Below are 23,820 nucleotides of genomic sequence, written 5' to 3'. Positions count from 1 at the left end.
TCCTCCTGTTCCCTGGATTAACTGGTGACAATCTGATTTTCCCTATATGAAGAGCAACTCGCATATTAACCAATGCCTACTGAGCATTCTTAATCTCTCTGTTGAGCTTATTAACCTCATCCTCTTTTTTCCTTAATTTACCAGCATATAATTCAGCAACTTTAGAATATAATCTTTATCTGAAAGAAAACATAAATAGTTTGTTTTTAAAGACTCAAGGACTGCTTTGACTACCTATAAATCAGCAATAAGAGAATCACTTCGCTTTTCCCCTTTCTCCTTTTCTATTTGAGCCTTCTTGTAGAGATCATCAATAACCCTGCGAGAGTCATCACAACATACTAGAGTTGCAACAACCATCTCTTCTGCATCTCTCAGCTGATTCTTCAAAACATGCTTCTCAACATTGTCATATGAAAATGTTTTTTTCCAAGTGGACATCCAAGTAACCATCACCCTGAAATGTCATTCTTTACTTGGTCCTCCAAATCACTTCCATGCCTTAAAGAATTGCTTCTATTAAGAGCACATGATCCATTGTTCCTCACCAAGGTGTCATCAATGTCATTGTGGGCATTAAATTTCCTGTTTGATTGATCTGTATGCAAGGACAAGGTTATTATCATGTCATTGTTTTCAAGCAAATTCACATCATGTGAAGAATACACAACATGCTCTCTCCTTGAGCAAGATCATCCTCTTCAAGATGCTTGTCTATAACCACTTCCAAGTACCGCCACTATAGAGAGTTGTATAACTAATACTTGTGTTATTTAGTAGGGGCAAAGCTGTGAGATTTTTATCTTCTTCATTGCTGGCCTGAATTACTTTCTTTTCCTCAACTTCATTATAATCCTCACAAATGTGATAAGGTGTCCAAGTTTGCTAGCATGTAAAACAAATCTGTCCTCTAATCATTTGGTTTTCGCTCATTTTTGGAGACCCTGCAACTTGTTTACCTGTTGTTATTAGCTATTCTTCAGTCATAAACTCCTTAAATATTTCAGTATTATGCTCAATCAGTCTTTTGGAAAATTTGTATGCAGCGGATGATACAATATGTTCCTTCCTTCAAATGGTCAACAATTCAGATTGCACCTTCTTGCATATTTCATCATTTTCTTCAAGGATTAAGCATATCGTGGTGTGCATGCAAGCTTTAACAATATCAAGACGATGCCTCCTAATTTCAGTAAAGAAGCATTGGAATAATTGATGAATCAAATCATTGCGTTCAAGGTCAATCATAATGGAAAACAATATTTAAGATTTTGACTTGCTTAACACTAGCAAAACTTATGTCATCATGTAATGCTTGAAAGCTTTTCACAATTAGCTGCACAACTTGCCTCAACACATCATTATAGGCTTCTGTTGGTGCGGTTATCTATGTAATCTCGCTGAGACATGAAGCCACTGCAAGTCTGGCATTTTTATTTGGATGCTCTATAAACCTGTGCTGAACCAAAGCAATCATTGTGGGTTGTAAGACCCAACTAAGAAGTCTACAATCTGCCTAGTCTACTTTGGAAAAAATGTTTCTAGGTCTTCTAGCTTAGAGAGAACACTGTCTTGGATTTCCATTGACTTCAATTGTAAGCCAATCATATACAACCAATTGCCCATTTCCACTTGTTTCTATAAGTCTCTAAGTTGTTTACCATTAAATGTGTCTTTCAAATCCTTTAAGAAAAAATTGCTTTTCATACTTGTATGAGTTTCGCTACACAACTAACTTCCACCAAAATCTGTTATAACAACTACAAACGACTACTGTTTTTTATTGTCCGACCTAAGAATAAATGTTGTAAAATGCTGCCCTATTCTAGAACTACTTTTCTCACTCTACTAGAAACACTGTTCACAGTTGACTTCCCGCCTCATCTTTAACACTATTTTGCAAACTCAGACATTTACCAGCACTGCTTTCTTACTGTATGCTTCAAGCTTTGAGCCTCGAACCAAATTTAGTAGCTGTAAGGTATTAGAAAATTAACTCTCCAGCAACTGGCTTACAGTTTGAGGAAACTTAATCAGACTTCAACGAATACTACTTTAAGAACCCCTTAATGTTCTTCACCAAAATTTCTTTTTTAAGAGTTTCTTAACAGCTTCACTCGCATTGCTTGTTCAAAATTAAGTAGAATAGATTAACATGTATAAATTTTCTTTCCAAGGAAATAGAGCAGGGAATTAAAAATCAGGACTGAATGTTAACATTGTCACACTGTGTTCCCATATTTGCACAAACATAGTTGTCTGCTGACTGGAAAAAAATGTTTCTTCCACAGCTTATTCAACTACTGATTTTGATGTTTTGAATTCCCATGGGAATGTCTCAGCACTCAGAGGGCAAAGTAAATGCGCTAACCTTCTATTTTAAAACTCAGCCTCCGTTGATTTCTTTCCACTCACCAATATACTGGCTTGCCCTTGCCATTAACCTTTTCTATATGTACAAAACTCAAACAGCCCCATTACAACAATAATATTTTAAGTGTTGATGCAATATGAAGCTTATCCCCATAACATACCAGGCCCTTTTATAGCACGATAACTGAATACTCCAATTCCTTAAGCAAGAGACAAGACACCATCTACACATGATCATATACAGATTCATTTTCAAGAAATGTGACCCAACAATCCCATCTGCTGATAATATTCACCTTCTGCCTGCATCCACAAAATGATTATTCAGTCATACCTGGCAAATTAAAGTCAAGAATCAATGAGAAACAACAATTGATATAGGAACTATCAATTTTGAAACAGCAAACATCAACAGTCTTTAATGCATAACTGTCCTGTGTTTTTTCACAATCTTCAGACGCTGTTTGGAATATATGAGATTAAGAAAAGAATGGAACTCGATCATCAATATAGGACCAATCGTCCAAAACAATGCTCTCGACAACCAGATTATTATCATGGTTTTCCACAAACATCATCATATAATATTCCCCACCTAGGGTGCCTATCTACATTCTTCCACAGCAACTGCCATGTGTAAAAACAACTACAGATTATTAATTACGACAACAGAAATTTTTAAGCATCATTCTTATTATCGAATCATCCCAAAAGCAGTAGTGATCCTATTAGCCTGCGTCTTCACAACACTTACCTCCCACCGTAGAAAATTACAACTAGAGTTACCTTGACAGCAGACACCACCATTCAATTCAAATCTGAAAAAGGAGTTCCTGAAAACTCATGAGACACACAATACTTCCTTCAATGTTTGGCTTCACCATAAGCTTTTCCCAACAATTTGCACTGAATTTTCTGTTGCTCTTGTGGACCCACAATCGGCATATGAAGAGTCATTCACCCAAAAATCTCCCAATTTAATAATATTTTCCATTGAGATAATAAACCCGACGGTAAAATATGCCTGTGAGTTACCAAACCTTTATACGTCTCAATATTTCCCACCAGACTACTGTTTCTTTGCTCCCAACTATGAATATTTTAATTATTCTACACTTCCTTAATTTGTTACCACTAAGCAGCTCCAAAAAAGGGTCATGGCACATAAGCAACACTTGCAACTTCTTGTTTTCACTATTTAAATGACTCAGCTACGTGAATATGAACCATTTACATCAATTTCCACCTTGCTTAACAAATACAAATATTCTTTCAGGAGTAAGTGACTCTAGTTAATTTACAACATCCACACAATTCGTTCCTGTGGCTTATAGCATGCTATCAAGTGAATTCACGATAATGACTTGCATTTCTCCAAGATACCCACACAGGGAAATAAAGCAGTGACAATATTGTTCTGCCATGTAGCCTGTTTGAATCCATTGATGGTCAAATAAATATTCCCAGATTATAAATACATTCAATGCAAAGATTAATTCATTCTTGATGCATTTGATATTTTGTTGATTTGGTTGAGTAGGAGGCATCAGTTTGAATTTCGGGCTAGAAAAATTGTAAATTCTTACAAGTTTTTGCTGAATCACCCGACTAATTGTTTCAGACATAGGCTTCACTCAGGGGTCAGGATTGACATCATTGTTTGAAGAAATAAAAAATGAGCAGCCTCATTTCATTTCAGACATCTTTAGAAGGGTACAAAATTAATTATATTGCAGATCACAGTAGTATAAACTATGAAGAGGCTGTGATTGGAGATTAAGGCAGTTGCCGCTTCATTGGTGGAACGAGACTCATTAATTTCAGGCGGCAATAATAATTTGAGAGCTCATATTTGCAGAAGGGAAGGCATGTTTTGATTTGAGGGTGCAATTTTAGATTAGTTTCAGCTTGCATCTAGGAAACATCATTTCCAGAATGTTGCGATTGCTAGTGGAGGAATCTAGCAGTTACAAAGAATTCAAATTCAAGGTTTCTCATTGTATATCAATGTCATTTAGTTTGGCACATTGTACTTGGCTTGGCATTTGTTAAAATGGATTTATTGGGTTGCATAATGATTGCTTGATGAAATGACTTTGTTGTAGCTATTCATTTTCAGTTTTTAATAAATCAATAACATGCATGTCAAGTGTTTGTGAAAATGTCCATTGGCTGTAGGTAGACATTTAACATGTAGAAATCATATGTATGCATTCAAAACATCGAAAAGGATTACATTTTGTTGAAGATGATTAGATTTAATCTAGATCTGAACTATATATGTCTTTTTAATTTCAGAATGTGTTCTTACTAATCTCTGCATCTACTTGCAGGTTGTAGCATGAACAAAACAATAATCTCTCTGAAATATGGTGGAGAAGATATATATTGTTTCAGATTTGTATCACTGATTTCTGAATATGAATAAGATTGATCTTCAGATTGCTTTGCACTAATGATTTCAGTACATTGCATATCATCAATCAAGTTTGAATATATATATATATACTTTAGATGGGTACAATGGTGGATAGACATGTCTCCACATTGGTGGAGACATGTCTATCCACCATCGTACCATTTCATAACTCATATTAATCCAAACAAATAGCAAATACAGATCAGCAATTATACGAACCGATACATGGATTAATTACAAACATGATCTGTTTGTTATCTTCAATGTGTAATGCTCCTTAAATCAGATGTAAATCTGATCGCTGCAACATATATTTATAATCGGTCACGAGGGAGGAGTTTTCTAATATCGATTAGATCGATACTCATCAAATAACAATAACATTGTTTAACAATGCAGATCGATATACTCAAATTTATTCTTGGAACAAATACAATGAATGGTAATTCAATTTATCAACAAGATATATATATATAGTAAAGATATTCACAATTACCTTACTGAAGCTACTATTTTCAACACTTTTGCAACTTTTTCTTTGCCTAGATATCTTAGAAATCGTTTGAAAATATATAAACTTCATTTGAAACCATTCCAAGGAAGCAAAAACAATCTGAAAATAGAAGATGACAAGATAGAGCTTACATACAAAGTAGTGTAATTTGATTTTTGCCTGAGTTAGAACCAACAGGGATTCTCACAGTGGTATCAGAGCTTGCATGCAGAGCATTTGAAAAATGTAAAACATCCAAAATTGAAGTCATAAACCATTGGGGTTATTACAGTGGCATCAAAGTGTTTTCCTATCACCCTCTAGGGAAGCCTATTGCATTCAAACAAAACATTTTCCTCCCATCCTATAGGAGAAGCCTCTTAGATTCAGGACAAAGTAATTGTGTGAATCATGGGCAAAATAATATCTATACAAGGTGTCATGCCATAACTCATGTGTGCCTTGCAGAAATATAATAATGCCGTCATGGATTATGAAAAATAGGTTTGAGCTTCTACAACATTCAAAGATTTTGGGTCCTTTTCTTGTAAAGAAGGGGAAAACACTTATTCAAGTAACAATAAAGGTTCTGATTTTTATGACAGTAGTACCTTGCTTGAGTATATTGATGGTGTTAATGTTAGGGCGAGTGCCAGAGAAAGTTGTCCGTGCTACCTAGAGTGTGGACACGCAATATGGGAGTGTCAAATATAAGGATTACCCTCAAAATAAGTATTATAAAAGTTCTGATTTCTATGATAGCACTGAGTTGAGTTTGCAACAACATTAGATCAGTGTTACGGGACACAGGACTCGGCTTTGACTCGGGAAGTCAAAATAGGGCTCGGACTCAAACTAGGCACACACTCGAAAAATCGAAAAACACATGAAATTCAAAGATTTTTAAGGATTTAAAGATTTTTTTATACATCTTTTAGTGAATAACATCAAATACACAATAATTGAGATAAATAGAGGCTACTTAACACACATACACAATTTTGCATAGGTCACATATATATAAGTGAATTTCTGAAGGAAAAAAACTGAATAAACTTATATAAAGTTAAACATAGTGTCACTGTCAAATGTCTACAATATTCATGGATTATGAAATCCATGGAATCAAAAGTTCAAAACATATATCAAAATAACAACTAGATTGTATTAGACTAAGGCTCATAGTAGCCTATGTCCTCCTACAAATACGCCTAATATAAGTCATGGAAGACTCTAGAGCCATCCTCTCTCCTTGTGTTTGAGGTTGAACCTCAAGGGCACCCTCACCCATATAATCCTCATCATTAGACTCAGATCCATCACTCCTAGCCTCAAGGTCCTGCACTTGGTCTCCTCCTACTCTAGCCTCCTTGATTGCCATCGCTACTACCTCTGCCTCCCAATCAACCTGATCAACCCACTCCACATCTTCATCACTGAAGACAGGATCAGCGATCCCTGTGTTACACTCTACATGTGGATCAACAGTCTCTAATACAATCAGTGATGTATTGGTGCCCTTGATCTATCTACGGCAAAGGCGAAGGTTGTAGTGAACAAAGACAAGATCATTTAGTTTTCACACAAACAATGGAAATGCAAGTAAGTTTGTAGAAGCCTCCAAATGCTTCCTTTAGCTTCTCTCAATGCTTAAGTGCATGCTACAACATTGCACAAACAATCAACAATCGATATGGGAGAGCTAACTGATTTGCTAATTTCTCTTTCAAAGTCTCAATACTCTTCTCTAATTCTTTTCTATCTATCACAATCATTGGCAAAGGATGGAATGACCTTTTTAGAACAAATAGATGTTATACAAAGCACAAACAATTCACATAACCCTTTTATTTTATTATTTTTTGCACTTTATGAGTCTTGTTGCCGATGAGAGTCCAGAGCTCGGGATGCTGCGAGTATGAGAGTCCAGAGCTCGGGATGCTGCGAGTCAAGAGAGTCCCTAGACTCTACCAAGACTCTACCAAGTCTGAGGCCAAAGGCAATCTGCCTCATTTTGATGGACTCTAGCTTGAACTCGACAAGTCCTTTGACTCATAGAGTCTTGGAACTATGCATGAGATAGCAGAGGTTTTATAGGTGGATGATTGTTGTACTCGTGATTTGGGTATTGTTGATGTTATTTATAAGGAAGATTTATGCTTCAGTGATTTTGAGTTTTCATATCAAACTTCAAAAAAGGACTCAAGTGAACTCATTCATGGTTAATAGGTCCCAAAATTGCAACTGTCAAGAACTCACAATTACATGTAAAGTGTGAGCCTGTGAAGATCCAATTGTAGCAATAGCTTTTACTTATCAGATGATCGATTTGTTGGGGTACTACAGTAGTATCTCAATGGTTGCTATCGCACACACATGATGTTATTGATCATGAGTTGAGCATTGTGGATACAACTTCCTACCACAATGTAGATTGCGGGTTAGATAGTTTCCATAGGAGTTATGATTTCCAAAGACATCATTTCGTTGGGCAACAGAAGGTGAGTGACAGCCAAATTTCCACAACCATTAAGCATTATGATGTTGTTCATCAAATATTAGCCATCAATTTGCTTCATCATCAGCAACATGATGGTGTTGTGATCAGTTTAGCAAGGTTGAAGTCTAGATTTATTCTTCTTGGTAGGCTTTGATTTAGGATATGGGATTCAGGTATATTCCGATAGGACACTCTTCAATGTGTTGTAGGGTCCTTCACGTCCATCGAGATTCCAATCTGACTTCATTGGGGAGTATTACAGTGTGTACATGGTGTGGATTATTTGAAGTTTCATTTATGGTTCCCATGTACACTATTGGTTTCAAATTCATAGTTCCGATGCCTAGAGATTGGAAAGATGCGGTGTTGTTCATTTCTATGCAATTGTGGTCATTCTGGTGCTTTAGCAATGTTGTTTTCATGTGGGGCATTTCACAATTTTCATTTGGACCTTCATTGTAGTGTGTTTATTGCATAGATTAATTAAGAAACGTACACAAATAATGAACACAAACAGCAGAACTCGTTTTAGTATATTCGCATATGCCAGACATTACATTATGCTTCATAAGATGAATGATCCTTTACAATGATCCCAGACGGGATATAAATACTATTCGTCGAACCTTCCTGAAGGAGTCTGTCAGCCACAACATTATGTCCGCTACAAACTATTTACCTGTCGGCTACAAAATCTTTACCGATGACGTCGGCGACAGAATACAAAAACACCAACGATAATCAAGCCGGCTGACATCATCCCCCCAAAAAGAAAAGTCATCTCCTGACGACTAACAAAATTAGGAGACAACCCACAGACAACAAAAGAAATACAAGAGAGAAGGAGGAGGTGTCCCAGAAGAGTGCTGCTGGCGACGCAACTCATACACCTGCTCTGTCCTGATGCGCAGATCTATCTGAATCTTAGAATTCACCTCCACGGCCTCCTTCAGTAGAAGGGCGGCATCCATAGCCTGTGTCTTGGCTAACTGCAACTTGTGCTCAGCGGCATCTTTATCCCATACAGCTGCTTCGACATCTCGGATAGCCGTGCCCTTACCCTGCACAACTGCTACCATATCCCTCAATAGTGTTGCCCGCTCCGCTACCCATGCTGTCTGCTGGTCAGCCAAGTCTGCACCTAATTTCTCTCTTGCCTCTCTCTCAACTACTAAAGATCTCTGAGCTGCAACACTATCCGCTGCCCTATCCGCCTCCGTGCGCCGCCGAGCATAGTAAACCTCCTTGTACAACCCCACAATCTCATGTGCTAGCTTCATCAGTGGGGTGTCACTGGGTCCCAACTCCGGCTCAGTAGCCCAATCTGCCAACATTTCAACTGTCTCAACTACCGGCCAACCTTTGTCCACAAAACATGACTGAAAGCATTGCGGACAAATCCCACGAATATATGCTCGAATCAAATGCCACTCCCTCTGCCGAGTCATAGCTTGAATTGCCACATCGTGTCCCTTCTTCAACGCAAACTTCATAGTCCTGAGGTAATCTCTGCACCTATCCTCGTCCAACCCGTAATCTTCTTTGGCAAAGCCCTCCGGTGACCATTCGGCATCACTAATCTCATCCTCCTCCGCGGGAATGATGTCCACATCCGGTGCCGCCTACTCCACTGTCGGCGCAACCACGACCTGTGGCACTACCTCCTCCTAAGGGTGAGGCTCTGGTACTGCAAGTGATGCTCCTGAATGCCTGGGAGACTGAATGGACGGACCACGGTTGGTAGGAGTGAGTCGGAACTGCTGCCTCAAAAACATACTAGCTCTATCCATCACCTCCGGTTGCTCTGACTGCGCGGGCTCCATGCTCTCCTCCTGCTGTACTGGCTAGGCTGACTCGGCTGGCTCGGCCTCTAATAACAATGACGAAACAATGACAATTGCATCGCAATCAATCACATCCAAATGAACCTGAGGCTCAGGCTCCGGCGCTGGCAATTGTGCTCTCTGTGAGACTGCGACTGTAGCGACATCTGCTTGTGAAACTTGCTCCGATAGAATCACCTTCGCTACAGCCGTCTGCAATATATCGGTGATTATCCGCGGGACAACATCTGTCACTGTCTGTGGGAGAACTTCTATCGTTGTCCATGGGACCATCTCCGTCACTGCCCGTGGGACAACCTCTGCCATCGTCGAAGGGGTCATCACGACCGGGGCATGGCACTGGCCAAACGAGGGAATGACTGACATGCAGGTAGTCAAGTGCGCCGATGTTGACAGCTAAGGGGGGGTAAAGAATGTGGACCCACTACCCGCTGCCTCAACGCCAACTTCCGCCGAAGTGCTCTCCTCCTCTTCCACGGACTCAGCCCCGTCATTCTCTGACGTGTCCTCCCGTCCGCTATCTGTATCTCCGAAAGCATCCAGTCCTTGGAATACTCTCTTCTGACCCGCTGTTGTTCCCCCTGTATCCAAGTGGCACCAATAGAATATGGGAGGCTCCCCGTCTGCCAACTTGCCCCTCGGAGGAGCCTCAAAATCATCCAATGGTATCTAGCTAGCTACAGCCTCTAGGAATAGCCCAATGGCATGGTGCGGCATAAAAAATGTTCGGTGCTGGAGGGTCATGAATTCTTCCATCCTGTCGGCGAGGACTGAAGCCCAATCATATACCATCCCCTGCATGATGCCATTCATAAACACAACCTGCAGCAACGCTATATCTGAAGCCCAAGTGGCACCTGTCAACCTGCTCTTAATGACGTCCATGATGCACCGCCAATGACCCTCTCGAATAAAGTCCCTGCGAAGCCCTCTGCACTTTGACCCCTGAACCATTGCGTCCCTCTCCATGGGTATAAGATCCTGGCACACTAGATCTATCCAATGCTCCTTCCGGTCCCGTAAGAGTTTGTGATTCTTGATTTCCACTTTCTTACCATCGAGGCCAGGAATGCCAAAAACCCTAGTGAAATCCCTAGGTTTAGAAGACATCGTCATCTGATGCTTTTTGTACATGAATGTACTTGTCCTGCTCTGTCGACTATATGTCTTTATCATGGTGCGTAAAACTGATTCAAACAATCGGATGGAGAAGATAGGAAGCTAGATGGCTCAGTGTACCTATGCCCGTATCAGAATCTGCTTAATCTAGTCTACCTCCAGGGTCTCTTGCCACCACCGCCGGCATTCACTGCCATTAAGAAGCTCAAACTGGACTGTGAGATGCGTGAGTTCCTCCCTGACCTTCTGCTTCTTGCTACTAGAACCAAAGGGGCCTGCAACTCGAATCCTCGATGCCAAAAGCCTTGAATTCTTTTCCATATTTGCCGTCAGCTGACTCTTCCACGGCTTCCGTTTTCCCGCCGATTCCATGCAACAATGGCTTATTCCTCCTTATATAAGTTTTCTCCGTCAAGCACACCTTTCCCGCGGAAGGAATTTTGAATTGCTCTGCAACGAGAATGAGATAACATGAACAACCAACAATCTTCCCTTTGTGTTCTCTCTTCGTTGAGGCCAAATATGTCCGCAGGCACAACATAAGGCAAAGCAGAAGTCGAGCGCGGAGAAGAACTAGGGTTAAATGAAAGAAGAGTGCAGAAAATAAGGCAAAGCTTCCGCGGGAGTTTACTCCGAGGCCAAATATATCTGCGGCCACAACACCATTAGCTTGAACTCTTCAACATGCGAAGCAAAGATGCCTCCAACCCTTTGCAAACATGGATTGTAACAGCAGGGTATTAGGTGAAGGTTTGCCAGAATCAAATACCAACTTCAACGCATTTGGTTTTAACCATTCTCGCCTTAGATATTAGAATCTGATGGTCTTTCCTGAAACTGGAGGATTGTTTTCTTTGGTGCAGGACCACCGATAGCAGACAGGAATTGTGATGTCCAGCAGTGTTTGATGCGAGGAAACCCTTATCCGCCCATAGAAGACTGTTATTCACCCTCGGAAGATCTAATTAGCCAAGATGGTTCTTGAGTCCTCCCTCCAAGTTAAAGCAATCAGTAAAGAGGTCTTGTTCTCCTGCGCCACGGGGAGAATATGTGGAATTACTTGAATCTTTTCACAAGAGATGTGGATATACCGCTTACAGAAAAAGGAATTCTGGAGTTTTAATATAGAACTCCGCAACTTTGATAACCCCGCGAATAAGCTGCCGCGGACAGGTGCCCGTGGAGCACCTCTCGCGGACAGGTGCCCGCGGAGATCCTCCTGCGGACTTTTTTTTTTTAAAATTTACTTTTATTTTTTTTCAAAAATACAGAGGCACCTCAATTTGGCGTCGGCGCATCGCAATCATTTAATAACGACGACAACGGAGGACTCATGCGAGCATTAGGCGACGACACCTTTCTAGCGCGATATATTTTCAATTTGGATCCGTTAACTGCCTGAGGCACCTCCTGCCCGTCCAAGGTCGATAGTTTGATTGCTCCATTGTCGCCAACTTCTCGGATCTGGTATGGTCCGACCCATCGCACCTTGAACTTCCCTGGTTTTATTTCATTGCAACCGTCATATTTCAATTCTAACTGTCCCAGTTGGAATCTGCTACGTTTCAGATGCTTATCATGCTAGACCTTGCGTCTGTTCTGTGTGACTTCTGTCGCCCACTGCACCAGCAATCGCTTCTCCTCCAGCTTATTCAAATTATTTAGGCGCTCCCCTAAGCTTTCCACATCATCCAGCTTGTTTTCCAGTGCTATTCGCAAGCTCGGAATCATGAATTTTGCTGGTACTACCACTTCCTGTCCAAACATTAACTGGAATGGTGTGTGCCCTGTCGTCAACTTGTACGCCCGCAGGACGACGGGTAAGTTTTCCTCCCAGTCTGCACCTTCAACCGCGCAGGATTTGTAGATGATTGATACCAAGATTTTATTGGTAGCCTCGGCTTGTCCGTTTGCTCTTGGATAGTACGGACTCGACAGTGAATGATAAATCTTGAACTGGGTGGTGAGCAGTTGGATGACATGATTAACAAAATGTCCTCCCCTATCACTTGTTAATTGCAACAAAATTCCATACCTGGAAATGATCTGTTCATAGATAAACTTCGCAGTGCTTATGGCTGAGTTATCTGGTAATGCCCGTGCCTCCACCCACTTGGTCAAGTACTCTGTTGCGACAATGATGTATCAGCACCGTCGAGTCTTGCTCACCCGCAGGGGTCGAATGAAATCTAATCCCCATTGCTCAAAAAGTTCCTGCGCATGGGACGGGTTAAGTGGCATGAAATCTCTCTTCAGCGGCTTCCTAGCTCATTAGCAAGTGTCATATCCGACTCCCCATTCCCACGCGTCATTGTACACTGTCAGCCACCAAAGACCTATGAGCAATATCTTCCACGCAGTGGTGTCCAGTCCCATGTGTCCACTTGCGGGACCCTCATGTGCTTCTTTTAACACCCGCGGTATCTCCTCTTCTAACACACACCGCCAAAGAATATGATCCGGCCCCATTTTGTACAGCAATCCGTTGATCAATTGGAAGGTACGGCTCCTGATTATCAACTTGCACCTTTCAGTTGGTGGCATCCCAGTGGAAAATTGTCCTGTTGACAAGTACTCGCCGATACTCTTGTAGCATTCCGGCAGTACCACAATCTGAAATAGCTACGCGTCAGGAAAGTCGTCATTCACACCCTCTGTTGGTTCCCCTGTTTTGATCCGCGACAAGTGGTCCATGCTGACATGTTTCTTCCCCGGCCGGACAATGATCTTGAAAGTAAATTCCTGCAACAGGAGTAGCCATCTACTGATCCTCCCTTGGATGACAAGTTTATTAATCATGTACAATAGGGCCTGGTGATCAACATAGAACACAAACGGCGTAGCGAGCAAATAATGACAGAATTTTTACACAACATAGACCATTCCCAACGCTTCTCTTTCAGTCGTGCTGTAGTTCTGCTCGGCCTTTGATAACAACCGGCTGGCAAAGTATATCGGGTGATCCAGTCCGTGGTTACTTGTCTGTGCTAGGGTCGCACCATTCGCATAGTTGGAGGCATCCACATGAACATGAAACTCTTTATTCCAGTCCGGATACGCCAAGATGGGTGTCATAGCCAATCGTACCTTCAGCCCTTCAAATGCCTCGTCCTGGTCTTTGTCCCATCTAAATGATTCTTCCTTGCAGGTTAACCTGTCTAGTGGGTATGACACCTTGGCAAAAAATTTAATAAATTGCCTATAATAACCTATATGCCCGAGAAAAGACTTTACCTCCGTCACATTAGTGGATGGCTGCATTTCGAGAACGACTCACTTTGTCCGAGTCAATCTTCAATCCTTTCTTACAGACAATGTGTCCGAGCAGTCTTCCTTGTGGAACCATGAATCTGCACTTCTTGGGATTCAACGCTAGCCGCGCCCTGCGACATCTCTCCATGCATTCACCAAGTGCTGCCAGGTGTCTGTCCTACGCGCTGAACACTGACCAGTCGTCCAAGAATGCTTTGAAGTTTCCCACAGAAATATTGTCAAAGAAATGCAGTATAATCCGTTGGAAGGTGGCCAGCGCGTTGCACAACCCAAATGGCATTCAATTGTACACAGACTCCATCTTTGACGACAAAAATTGTCTTCAATTTGTCCTCCTCCGCTATAGAGATCTGATTGTATCCGGAGAACCCGCCCATAAAGGAGTAAATTTCATGTCTGGCAACCTCCTCCAGAATGTTGTCTGTGAATGGAATCGGGAAAGGATCCTTGATTGTGACTGCATTCAGGCATCTAAAATCAATGCATATCCGGATCTGAGTAGTATCCTTCTTCAGTGAAATGACTATCGGTGATACCCATTCGCTGGTCTACACCTTGAATATAATGCCAGCTTCCAACATTCGATTGATTTCCTTCGTAACCCGTGCCGCATAGTTTTTGTTCATCTTGTAGGGTTGCTTCCGTACAGGTACGGCTCCTTCCATCAGCGGGATGCGGTGCACACACAATTCCGACGGTACTCCCTTGAGGTCCTTGTATGTCCATGCAAACACATCCTTGTATTCCAGAAATATATTGAATGCCGCGGCTTTGAGTACTATATCCCAATTATCTCCGACTAGTATGTTCTTCGGCTCTGCCTTGTCCCCCAAATTCATTGTTTGCAGCATAGCTTCATTATACTTGATTGTCTCCCCTTCACTGAATGCATGGGCAGGTGTAACATCCAACAGTGCCTCCCCCTCCTTTACTTCAGTAAACTCCTTCAGATATTCGTTCGCTCTCGGACCTTCCTCAATCGACAAAACATTGCAGTTGTGAAATAATTCATAGTCCTCCATTTGCCAGTGGTAAGAGACCGTTGACCTAATCCAAGTCATCATCCGTTGATCCCCCGTCCAATCCCAGGACTCCCTCCTGATCTGGTTCCATCCGTTGTCTGCCTTCATCCTCCTCTTCCTCAAAATCTGATGATAGGGCCTCTTCTCCTACCATTTGGGTATGCAGATCAATGACAAATCAGCGGTTTTTACTTTCCAATGATAACGTGTTCTTCTTCCAATCGTGTCGAGCTCTCGCTTCGATAAGCCACCCACGGCCTAAGATGGCATCGTATCCTTTTCTCTTCAATGGAATCACCACAAAATCCAGCAGGAACGGCTAAGTGCCAATTGTTACCAGCTATGCCATGAGAATACCCAGCAGTTTAATGTCATGTTGATCGGCTATCAGCAGCTGAAATTTCGGAGGCCACAATGTCGACTGTCCAAGCTTCCTCTAGGTTTCTTCCGGCAATACATTTACGCCGGACCCTCCGTCAACTATTGTGTTCGTGAGAACATGTCCGAGGATCGCCATCTTGACGATTGCAGGGTGCCATCCGGATGTCACCACTAGCAACATCTAATCTTCTTCGCCTACAGCAATCTCCTTTTCCTTCCCTTGACTTGGTTCTCCCGATGACTTTTCCTTCCCTTGACTTAGTTCTCCCGATGACTTGGGAACTGGCTTAATATTTGAAAGAGCAGATCAAAGTTGAGGCATGGTGAGAAGCAAATCATTTATCTTTACTGGTACCTCCATCTGCAAAATTTGTTGTACTATGTTTTGTTCCGCGGAATTCCTCGCTGAAGTGTCGGTGGTGTCCTAAGGTGTTGCCGCTTGGGATTACTTTTTCAACCTCCGCTCGTGCTTCCACAAATTTCCTCTTTTCTTCAACGGGGTCCAAGTATTCTTTTGCTTGTTTCTGCATAATTGCCAGAACTTCTTCCTCATCCGTCCCGACAGTGATCAAGTTAATTGCAAATTTTGGACACTTGGAGTCGTCGTGATCATCGTGTACGCACCATCGGCACAATAGTTGAGGTGTATTCGCCATTGGACACTCCGTTGGACACTCTCGCGCAAAATGCCCCCACAAGTTACATGCACGGCACTGAACAATCGGTCGTCCATTTACATCATACTGGATTCGGCTTCTGCTCGTATTGTTATTGTAATTGTTGTTCTGTCCATGCCTATTATTCCTGTATCCTCTGGATATGGCACCTGCATTATTGATGTTCCCGCTACTACTCGACGGGGAAGTCTCCTATGTAAGAAGCACCTGGGGTGATCCTCTGGTTTTCATGTTAAAGAGGCATTCCTTTGTCGAGTGGCCCATGATCTGACAAATGTCGCAAAATTAATTCTTTAGATAAGATCCTTTAGTATGACCGTCGGTCTTGCACTTCGTGCACCACAGCTCACTATTTTTTGGCTCCTACATGTTTTTAAACTCCTTCATCATGCAGATCATGTCCTTCTGTAGGGCGCGAACCTTCTTGCTATTGCCTTCATCGTCGCTGCTATCTTCTCTGTAAGGCTCGTTGTCATCAGAATCAAAGGAGCTAGTCTTCTTCTTCTTCGTCTTCTGCTCACTTTCCAAGTTCAATGCTCTGTTATAAGCTTTTGTGTATGACGACGGCGACATGATTTTCATTTTCTTCCGCAACTTTGGGCGTAGACCTTCCACAAACCATCGTTTTTGAAGTCCGTCCGCCGGCTTATTTTCTATTTTGTTTATCAAGTCTTTTAATCTCCTAGCGTAGATGCGGACAGTTTCATTCCTCCCCTGCTTAGTATTGAAGATCTCGCCAACAATTTCATTATCATCACGCAACAGCTGAAATTCGGCCAAAAACTCCTTTTTAATATTATTCCAACTATCTAGCTTCTGTGGATCTATACTAGTAAACTAGTCAATTGCCACACCCCGTAGGGTTGCCAGAAATTGTCTCATCTAGTCGTCTTCATCAGTTATGCCATTTGCCCTCCAAATTGTTTTGCATGTTTTCTAGTGTTGAATGGAATCAACCGTACCATCGCCATCGAACTTCGGCAGTTTCTCTTTTGGTCTTGCCATCACGATTGGTTTCTGTAAATAAGCGTTGCTCGGTCCTGCAACACTGATGCTCTGCACTCCCACACCGGCAGACTGGTCTCCCACACTGGTAGACTGCACTCCCACACCGACGAACTGGTCTCCCACACCGGTGGACTGCACTCCCACACCAGTGGACTGGTCTCCAACACCGGCAGACTGCACTCCCACACCGGCGAACTGTTCTCCCACATCGGTGGACTCAACAGCTACGAACCTTGGTGAAGAAAGGTGTTCTGAAGTTGTCCCCTACGGAAGTATATCCCGGATGTAGAGTTCACTCCACGCTCTTGCTTCGTTAGCACTCCGAGGCGTGCGAGTTGATGCTCTCCCGTCTAGATTCTCTTCTCTCGACGAACACAAATTCAAAAACTCCTCCCGTGCTTTTTCCACCAATTCCACCTGCTGCTGAGTTTCCTCCAACAATTCTTCCATGCTCCAGTTTCCGTCGACAATCTTCTGAAATCTTCGTCAACGTTCGGCTTGCTGTGCCAAAATTAAATTCTCTTGCGCAGTACGGATTCCATCTTTTCCCTTGGCCTTATTTCGATCCTTGTTAAGCTGATTTGGCATTAATCTTCATTCCTCCCACCTTCCAGGTTCATAGGGCAACGGTGCCAAATGTTTATCACATAGATTAATTATGAAATGCGCACAGATAATGAACACGAACAGCAGAACTCCTTTTAGTATATTAGCATATGCCAGACATTACATTATACTTCATAAGATGAATGATCCCAAACGGGATATAAATACTATCCGCCGAACCTTCCCAAAGGAGTCCATCAGCCACAACATTATCTCCGCTACAAACTATTTACCCATCAGCTACAAAATCTTTACCGACGACGTCAACGACAAAATACAAAAACACTGACGACAATCAAGTTGGCTGACATAGTGGAATTTTCTTATAGTCATGATTACTTGTGTATATGCAATTTCAACGAGGGCGGATTGTAATGTCTCCATTTTCATAGGCATTGGAATTTGAGGGATCAGTCTATTATTGTGATCCTTATAGGCTAATTATCATAGACAAAGGGTCATTTGTGGCAAAGGCATGGTTAATGAACATTCTCATCTTCTTCAGAACTCAGAATGTTCTAGTTGTGTATTTTGTTTGGCTCAGATTGGACTTCCTTTGGGTTCAATTTCATATACTTATTATTTGTAGTAAGACTGAGGTTAATCAAGAAGGGTCCTTTCTATTTTTAGTATGCTAGTCATACAAACTCATGATGCAATCATTGACTCCCTGGTTCATCAAAATAATGAGCATATTTGGAGTTATGATATTTTAATTAAAAATAAAGCAATACTCTATTAATAATTAATTAAAAGGGCGCAACTTTAAATAATATTTCACTCTTATTAAAAAGGGATTATTTAATGATTACAAAGTCAAATTATTAAGTGCATATGAGGAATAATATATAGTGTCAATTCCAAGGGAGGAACAAGTGTTTATTAACACAATTTATATTTTTTTGTTGTGCACCAAATGGAGACATGTATAATAAATTATTATAATTTGAACTTTTCAATAAAAACACGTGTGTTTTTTTAAGTTATGCAGAGAGTAGACTTGAAGCTTCCACTCAATTTTTATCTTGGAGATTAAAAATGCATTCAATGCAAAGCTTAATTCATTCCCAATGCATACTTTGTTGATTTGGTTGAAAGCTGGAGACAAAGGTTCAAATCTTAAGTTTGAAGAAATATAAATTCTTCGAAGTTCAATAGGACAATGAATTTGGTGAAATACCTGACTGATTGTGCCAAGAATTGGCTTCACTCACAGGCTAGGATTGATATCATTGTTTGTAGAGATCAACAATTAGCAATCTTGTTTTATTTCAGACATCTTTACAAGGACAGAAAATTAATTATATTGCAGTTTGCAATAGTACAAAGAGGCTGTGTTGCGAGACTAAGCCTGCCACGAATTCAATAGTGGGACAACACTCCTTAATTACAGGCAGCGACAATAATTTGAGGGTTGGTGTTTACAGAAGGGAAGGCACGTTTTGATTTGAGGGTGCTATTTTTCATTACTTTCAGCTTGACATCTACGAAACTTCATTTCCAGCATGCTGCGATTGCTACTGGAGGATTCCATCAGTTACAAAGAATTCAGATTTTAAGGTTTCTCATTGTTACCAGCATCATTTTGTTTGGCACATTGTAATTGGCTTCGCATTTGCTAAAAAGGAATTATTTGGTTACATAATAATTGTTTGATGAAATACCTTTGTTGTAGCTTTTCATTTTCAGTTTATAATAAATCAATAATATGCATACCAAGTATTTGTGAAAGTGTCCATTGGTTGTAGGTGTACATTTTACATGTAGAAATCATATGTATGCATTCAAAAGGTCAAAAAGGATTGCATCTGCATTTTATTTATTGGCCTAGATATCTCAGAACTCATATGCAAGCATTTAAACGTCATTTGAAACCACTCCAAGCAAGCAAAAAAAATGATCTGGAAATAAAAGACAGTGAGATAGAGCTTGCAAGCAAGTGTTTGACAAAATGTCAAACATGTGAAAAGTAAAGCAATTTGATGTTTGTCAGAGTTAGAACCAGCTGGGGTTCATACAGTGATATCAGAGCTTGCATGCAAAGTGTTTGACAAAATGTTAAACATCCAGAATTGAAGTTATAACCTATTGGGGTTATTACAGAGAGCAATTGTTTGTATCTGCAATTTTCAAATATATTGTAATAAATTTAGTGAAACAATGTCAACGTTTGGAGAATGGAACTTCAATACTATGATTTTTATTCTTAATATTTCTGTAGGAAAAACATTCAGAATAGCCTCATGTAAACTGTTTGACAAAATGTCTACATGTTCAACTGTGGGAAAAATTGCAAAAAATATGGTACTTGAACCAAGGGTGGTTTATTACAATCATTCTAGCTTCCCTAACTACAAGAAGCCTATTTGAAGTATCTGATAGTTGCCAAACAAAAAATAAAACATTAAGAATTGACAGCAAGCCCCTAACAACTACCTGCAAGACAAGTAATTGCCAATGATTGGATATAGAGTTATAAACATATTATCAAAACAAAACAACGTCATTATGCTAACTAGAATATGGAATGGCTGTCGCATGGAAAAGTTTGGCAGCACTTTTTTTCTGCAATTGCTTTCCACAATGTGAAGATATTTGTCACCACTTTGACGTTAAATTGTTTTCCAAAAGATATATTTGTTATTTTTGGAAGAATCGCCAATCCATAGAATAATAATAAACAATAGTAATAATCCTTATCATCCAACAACCTATAATTGTTTTAACTTAATAAATTAAAAGAAATAAGAGCGTATAACAAAGCAAAACCTACAATTTCTTTGTTTGGATAAACACAACTAATATTGATGACAACTAGTTTTCCCATTCAATCCAGAAAAACATACCAATGACCTCTTTTCTTTATGCTCAGCAAGATAATGCTCCAATGCGCCTTCACCACGAAGGATTTTAGCCCCAGTTCCCAGTGATTCTAGAGTACCTACAGCCTCACTGTCAACAACAACAGCGTCTACTTTTTCTGGTCCTGTCTTTGCATCTGGAATCTGAAATAGCATATTATTTGAGTTTAAATATTACTTGTCATGTAATTACATGTAAAATTAATATGAAAAGAATCCACTTTTAAGAGAACAGTTACTTCAGTGACGACAGCAGATAAATCTAAAGACAATATACATGAAAAATCTCACAGATAATGCCCATCTCAAAACATAAAAACTAAATAAAAGAAGCATGTCAACTATGCACCTCAAACATGGCATCCATCAAGATATTCTCAAGGATTGAGCGTAAACCACGCGCTCCTGTGTTCTTGGCCATCGCCTTTTTTGCAATCCCCCGTAATGCATCCTCAGTAAAATGTAACTTCACCTAAAATTACAATGATAAGATCAAACTATGCAAACAGCCCAAAAATATCAATATAAGTGACTGAGGTTAATGAAGTAAAAGAGGGCAGTTTCAAGTTCATGTGACTTTCTTTCATGTAATCTACACATAGCTGCTATTAAGCATGATCACTTACACTGTTCATGGAAAACATTTTTTTGTATTGCCTACCAAGTGCATTTCTAGGCTCCGTGAGAACCTGCCAAATAAATAGAAAAAGCCTCAATGCTAGATTACAAAAACCAATCTCTCTTCATCCCTCCCTTTATATGGTTATTATGCAGGTTAAAAATTAAAAATAAAGTCTTAAGTAATTAATCTGAAAAAATATTAAGGGATCCTATAACTTTGGTAAAATATTGCAGCATGCCAGTAAACTTCTATGGTGGACAAAAAGTTCAAAACTTAGTGGCAATGAAAAATTCAGCGCTTGGCCCAAACATCTCCACCTGAACGAGTTGATCTTCATTCAGAGTAGAAAGACTAACAAGAACAGGAAATCGTCCAATAAACTCTGGTATCAAACCATATGCAATTAGATCACTGCTTTCAACCTGTACCAAGATAAGCAAGACATTTATTTATAATTAACGTTCAAAAAAATGTTAATAAGTGGTTAGCTCGGTAAAAATAGAATACAAAAAAATCATGTTATGCCCACACATTAAAAAACTATCTGATATGAGATATCTCATATTACTGATTCTAGCAAGGATGATGTAACAGCAGCATCTGTAAGACCACTGGCCCTCATGTTCGCACGTACAGGTGCTCCAAAGCCTATTGAAGAATCTTGTCGTCTGTTACAGCAGCCTTTAATTAACAAAGAAAACTTATGATATGAAATGTTTGTATTGTATGTCAACTACTAAAGTAATAATAAACTCAAACGTAGTTACCTTTCAGATATTGTTTTCTCTAGGTCTACAAATGCCCCACCACATATAAAGAGAATATCCTTTGTATCTATCTGCAAATGAACTTCACGAATGTGAGATTGTGGCCCTGCTGCCTTTAATTTTGCTAATACAAATAATATAAACAATTTGGACTAACTCGTCACAAATCAAGTTATCAACTCAACAAGTTAATGTTGGAAGAGTGAGGTGAGCTCAAGGGTACTCATCTCAGATGCAAAATATGATCAATAAGATAATAAATTAATTGTAACTGTCATCCTAATCGAAGAGGTCAATATAAGTCCATTCCGTGTAATTACAGAAAAAAGAGGGGTCTTACTCAGGGTGCTCTGAATGTCAATGCAGCTTAGAGAAAGTTGTGTACCCATTTTTCTGAAAATGTTTCTAATAAATTGATTCAGGTCAATCTACAACACCATGAACATCAGCACAAAAGCAACCAAAGGAATTGGACAAACGTAAAGAATATAAATTGACCAAAGTTTCATATATAGGTCTTGTTCAATCAAGACTTGAGACTGCTCACTACAGGGTTGACCTGATACACAATGTTGATACCCTGACATAAGACTCACTCTTTGAATGACAAGACTTATGAGTAAAGGATAACACAACTGTTATTAACCAAACTCAATTTATAAGTCAATACCTACTGCCAAGAAGGATGCAAAATAATGTAAGCTAAAAATAGTAATACATTAATTTATTTCTTTATTGAGTCTACACTACACCACATCCTAGAAAAGCCCATACCACTTATTCCGTCGAGTACTTATGAAATACTGAAATAAAACACAAAAACCACTTGTCCAATGGTCTACAAACAAACATCCACTTATTCAGTAGCCAAACAAAGAGAGAGCTTCAAATTGTGCCGTGGGAACACAAAGAGGGGACTTCCACTTACTCAGTGGGAAAGCTTAATACAAAATGACCACTTGTTTAGTGGAGTAAAGAAATCAACAATACGAAAAGATCACCACTTGTGGTAATATCATCCAATGTTTACAATATAAAATGCATAGACCGTATAAACATTTTAAGTATCACAAGACCAGTCCATATGCAATAAAAAGATGACTAACTACTGACATGAAGCCCTGCTGACGAGAATAACTCCACTGTTCCTTACTCTTGTGGATACTAACTCAGTATATCAATGTGATTTTCTAGTAATCACATAGACGACCTTACGCTATTAATTCAAGGATGACTTGGGTTTTTTTGTGAGATGGTGATGATTTTGTATTAGTGCCAGGTGATGTTGATGGTGAAAGTGATGGTGGAGGATGTAGTGCCAGATAATGTTGATTGCGCGAGGAGGCAATAATGCTTCTAATGACTTCTACCTTCCTAACTTTCTTAGAGTGAAATTCGACTACTCAACTACTCGCCATTCTTCTCCTACTCCTGTGAATGGAAAGATTAGCAAATGGATGCGGATCGAATCTAATGAAAGTTAACCAGCGGCTCCACCTTCATAGATACAATGATTCAAACGAAAAGAGAACTAGTTTACCACACAAGGCTCCCTAACCAGTGGTTAAGATGCTAGTGGCCTAGTTGTAGATCCCTATCAAACATTCACTAACATCACCATACAATTAGCCATTTTCTTCTACTCTAACAACATGAAATGAAATCCTACTTTAATTTGAGAGATGAGAACCATGCAATACACCAAAATGATCATGTATATCTACCATGCAAGCCACAACAATGAATAGAGAACAATTTTGATAGTATCTTGGCAACAATTCTTCAACATAACTCTCTCACAAATGAAAGCAAAATGGCCTTATATAGAGGCAAAAATTACAACCGATGGTAGAGA

At 40.1% G+C, this 23,820-nt stretch overlaps 1 protein-coding gene across 2 annotated transcripts in view; it reads right to left on the bottom strand.

Moving 5' to 3' along the window:
* Positions 1-23,820, bottom strand: part of LOC149567685 (CLP protease regulatory subunit CLPX1, mitochondrial-like) — a 289,493-nt gene that overhangs the window by 6,639 nt on the left and 259,034 nt on the right. For both annotated transcript variants that reach the window (XM_089820948.1, XM_089820947.1), the window contains exons 9-14: positions 21,966-22,036; positions 21,767-21,866; positions 21,516-21,620; positions 21,203-21,265; positions 20,926-21,048; positions 20,562-20,720 (exon numbers count right to left, since the gene is read on the bottom strand). In XM_089820948.1, the coding sequence (XP_089677074.1) occupies positions 20,562-20,720; positions 20,926-21,048; positions 21,203-21,265; positions 21,516-21,620; positions 21,767-21,866; positions 21,966-22,036 (621 nt within the window). The remainder of the gene's footprint in view (positions 1-20,561; positions 20,721-20,925; positions 21,049-21,202; positions 21,266-21,515; positions 21,621-21,766; positions 21,867-21,965; positions 22,037-23,820) is intronic.

The sequence above is a fragment of the Cupressus sempervirens genome, chromosome 3 (assembly GCF_028749045.1).
Source record: "Cupressus sempervirens isolate cs-2001-9-10 chromosome 3, ASM2874904v1, whole genome shotgun sequence".
Taxonomy (NCBI): domain Eukaryota; kingdom Viridiplantae; phylum Streptophyta; class Pinopsida; order Cupressales; family Cupressaceae; genus Cupressus; species Cupressus sempervirens.
This window is presented reverse-complemented; position numbering and strand designations above follow the sequence as displayed.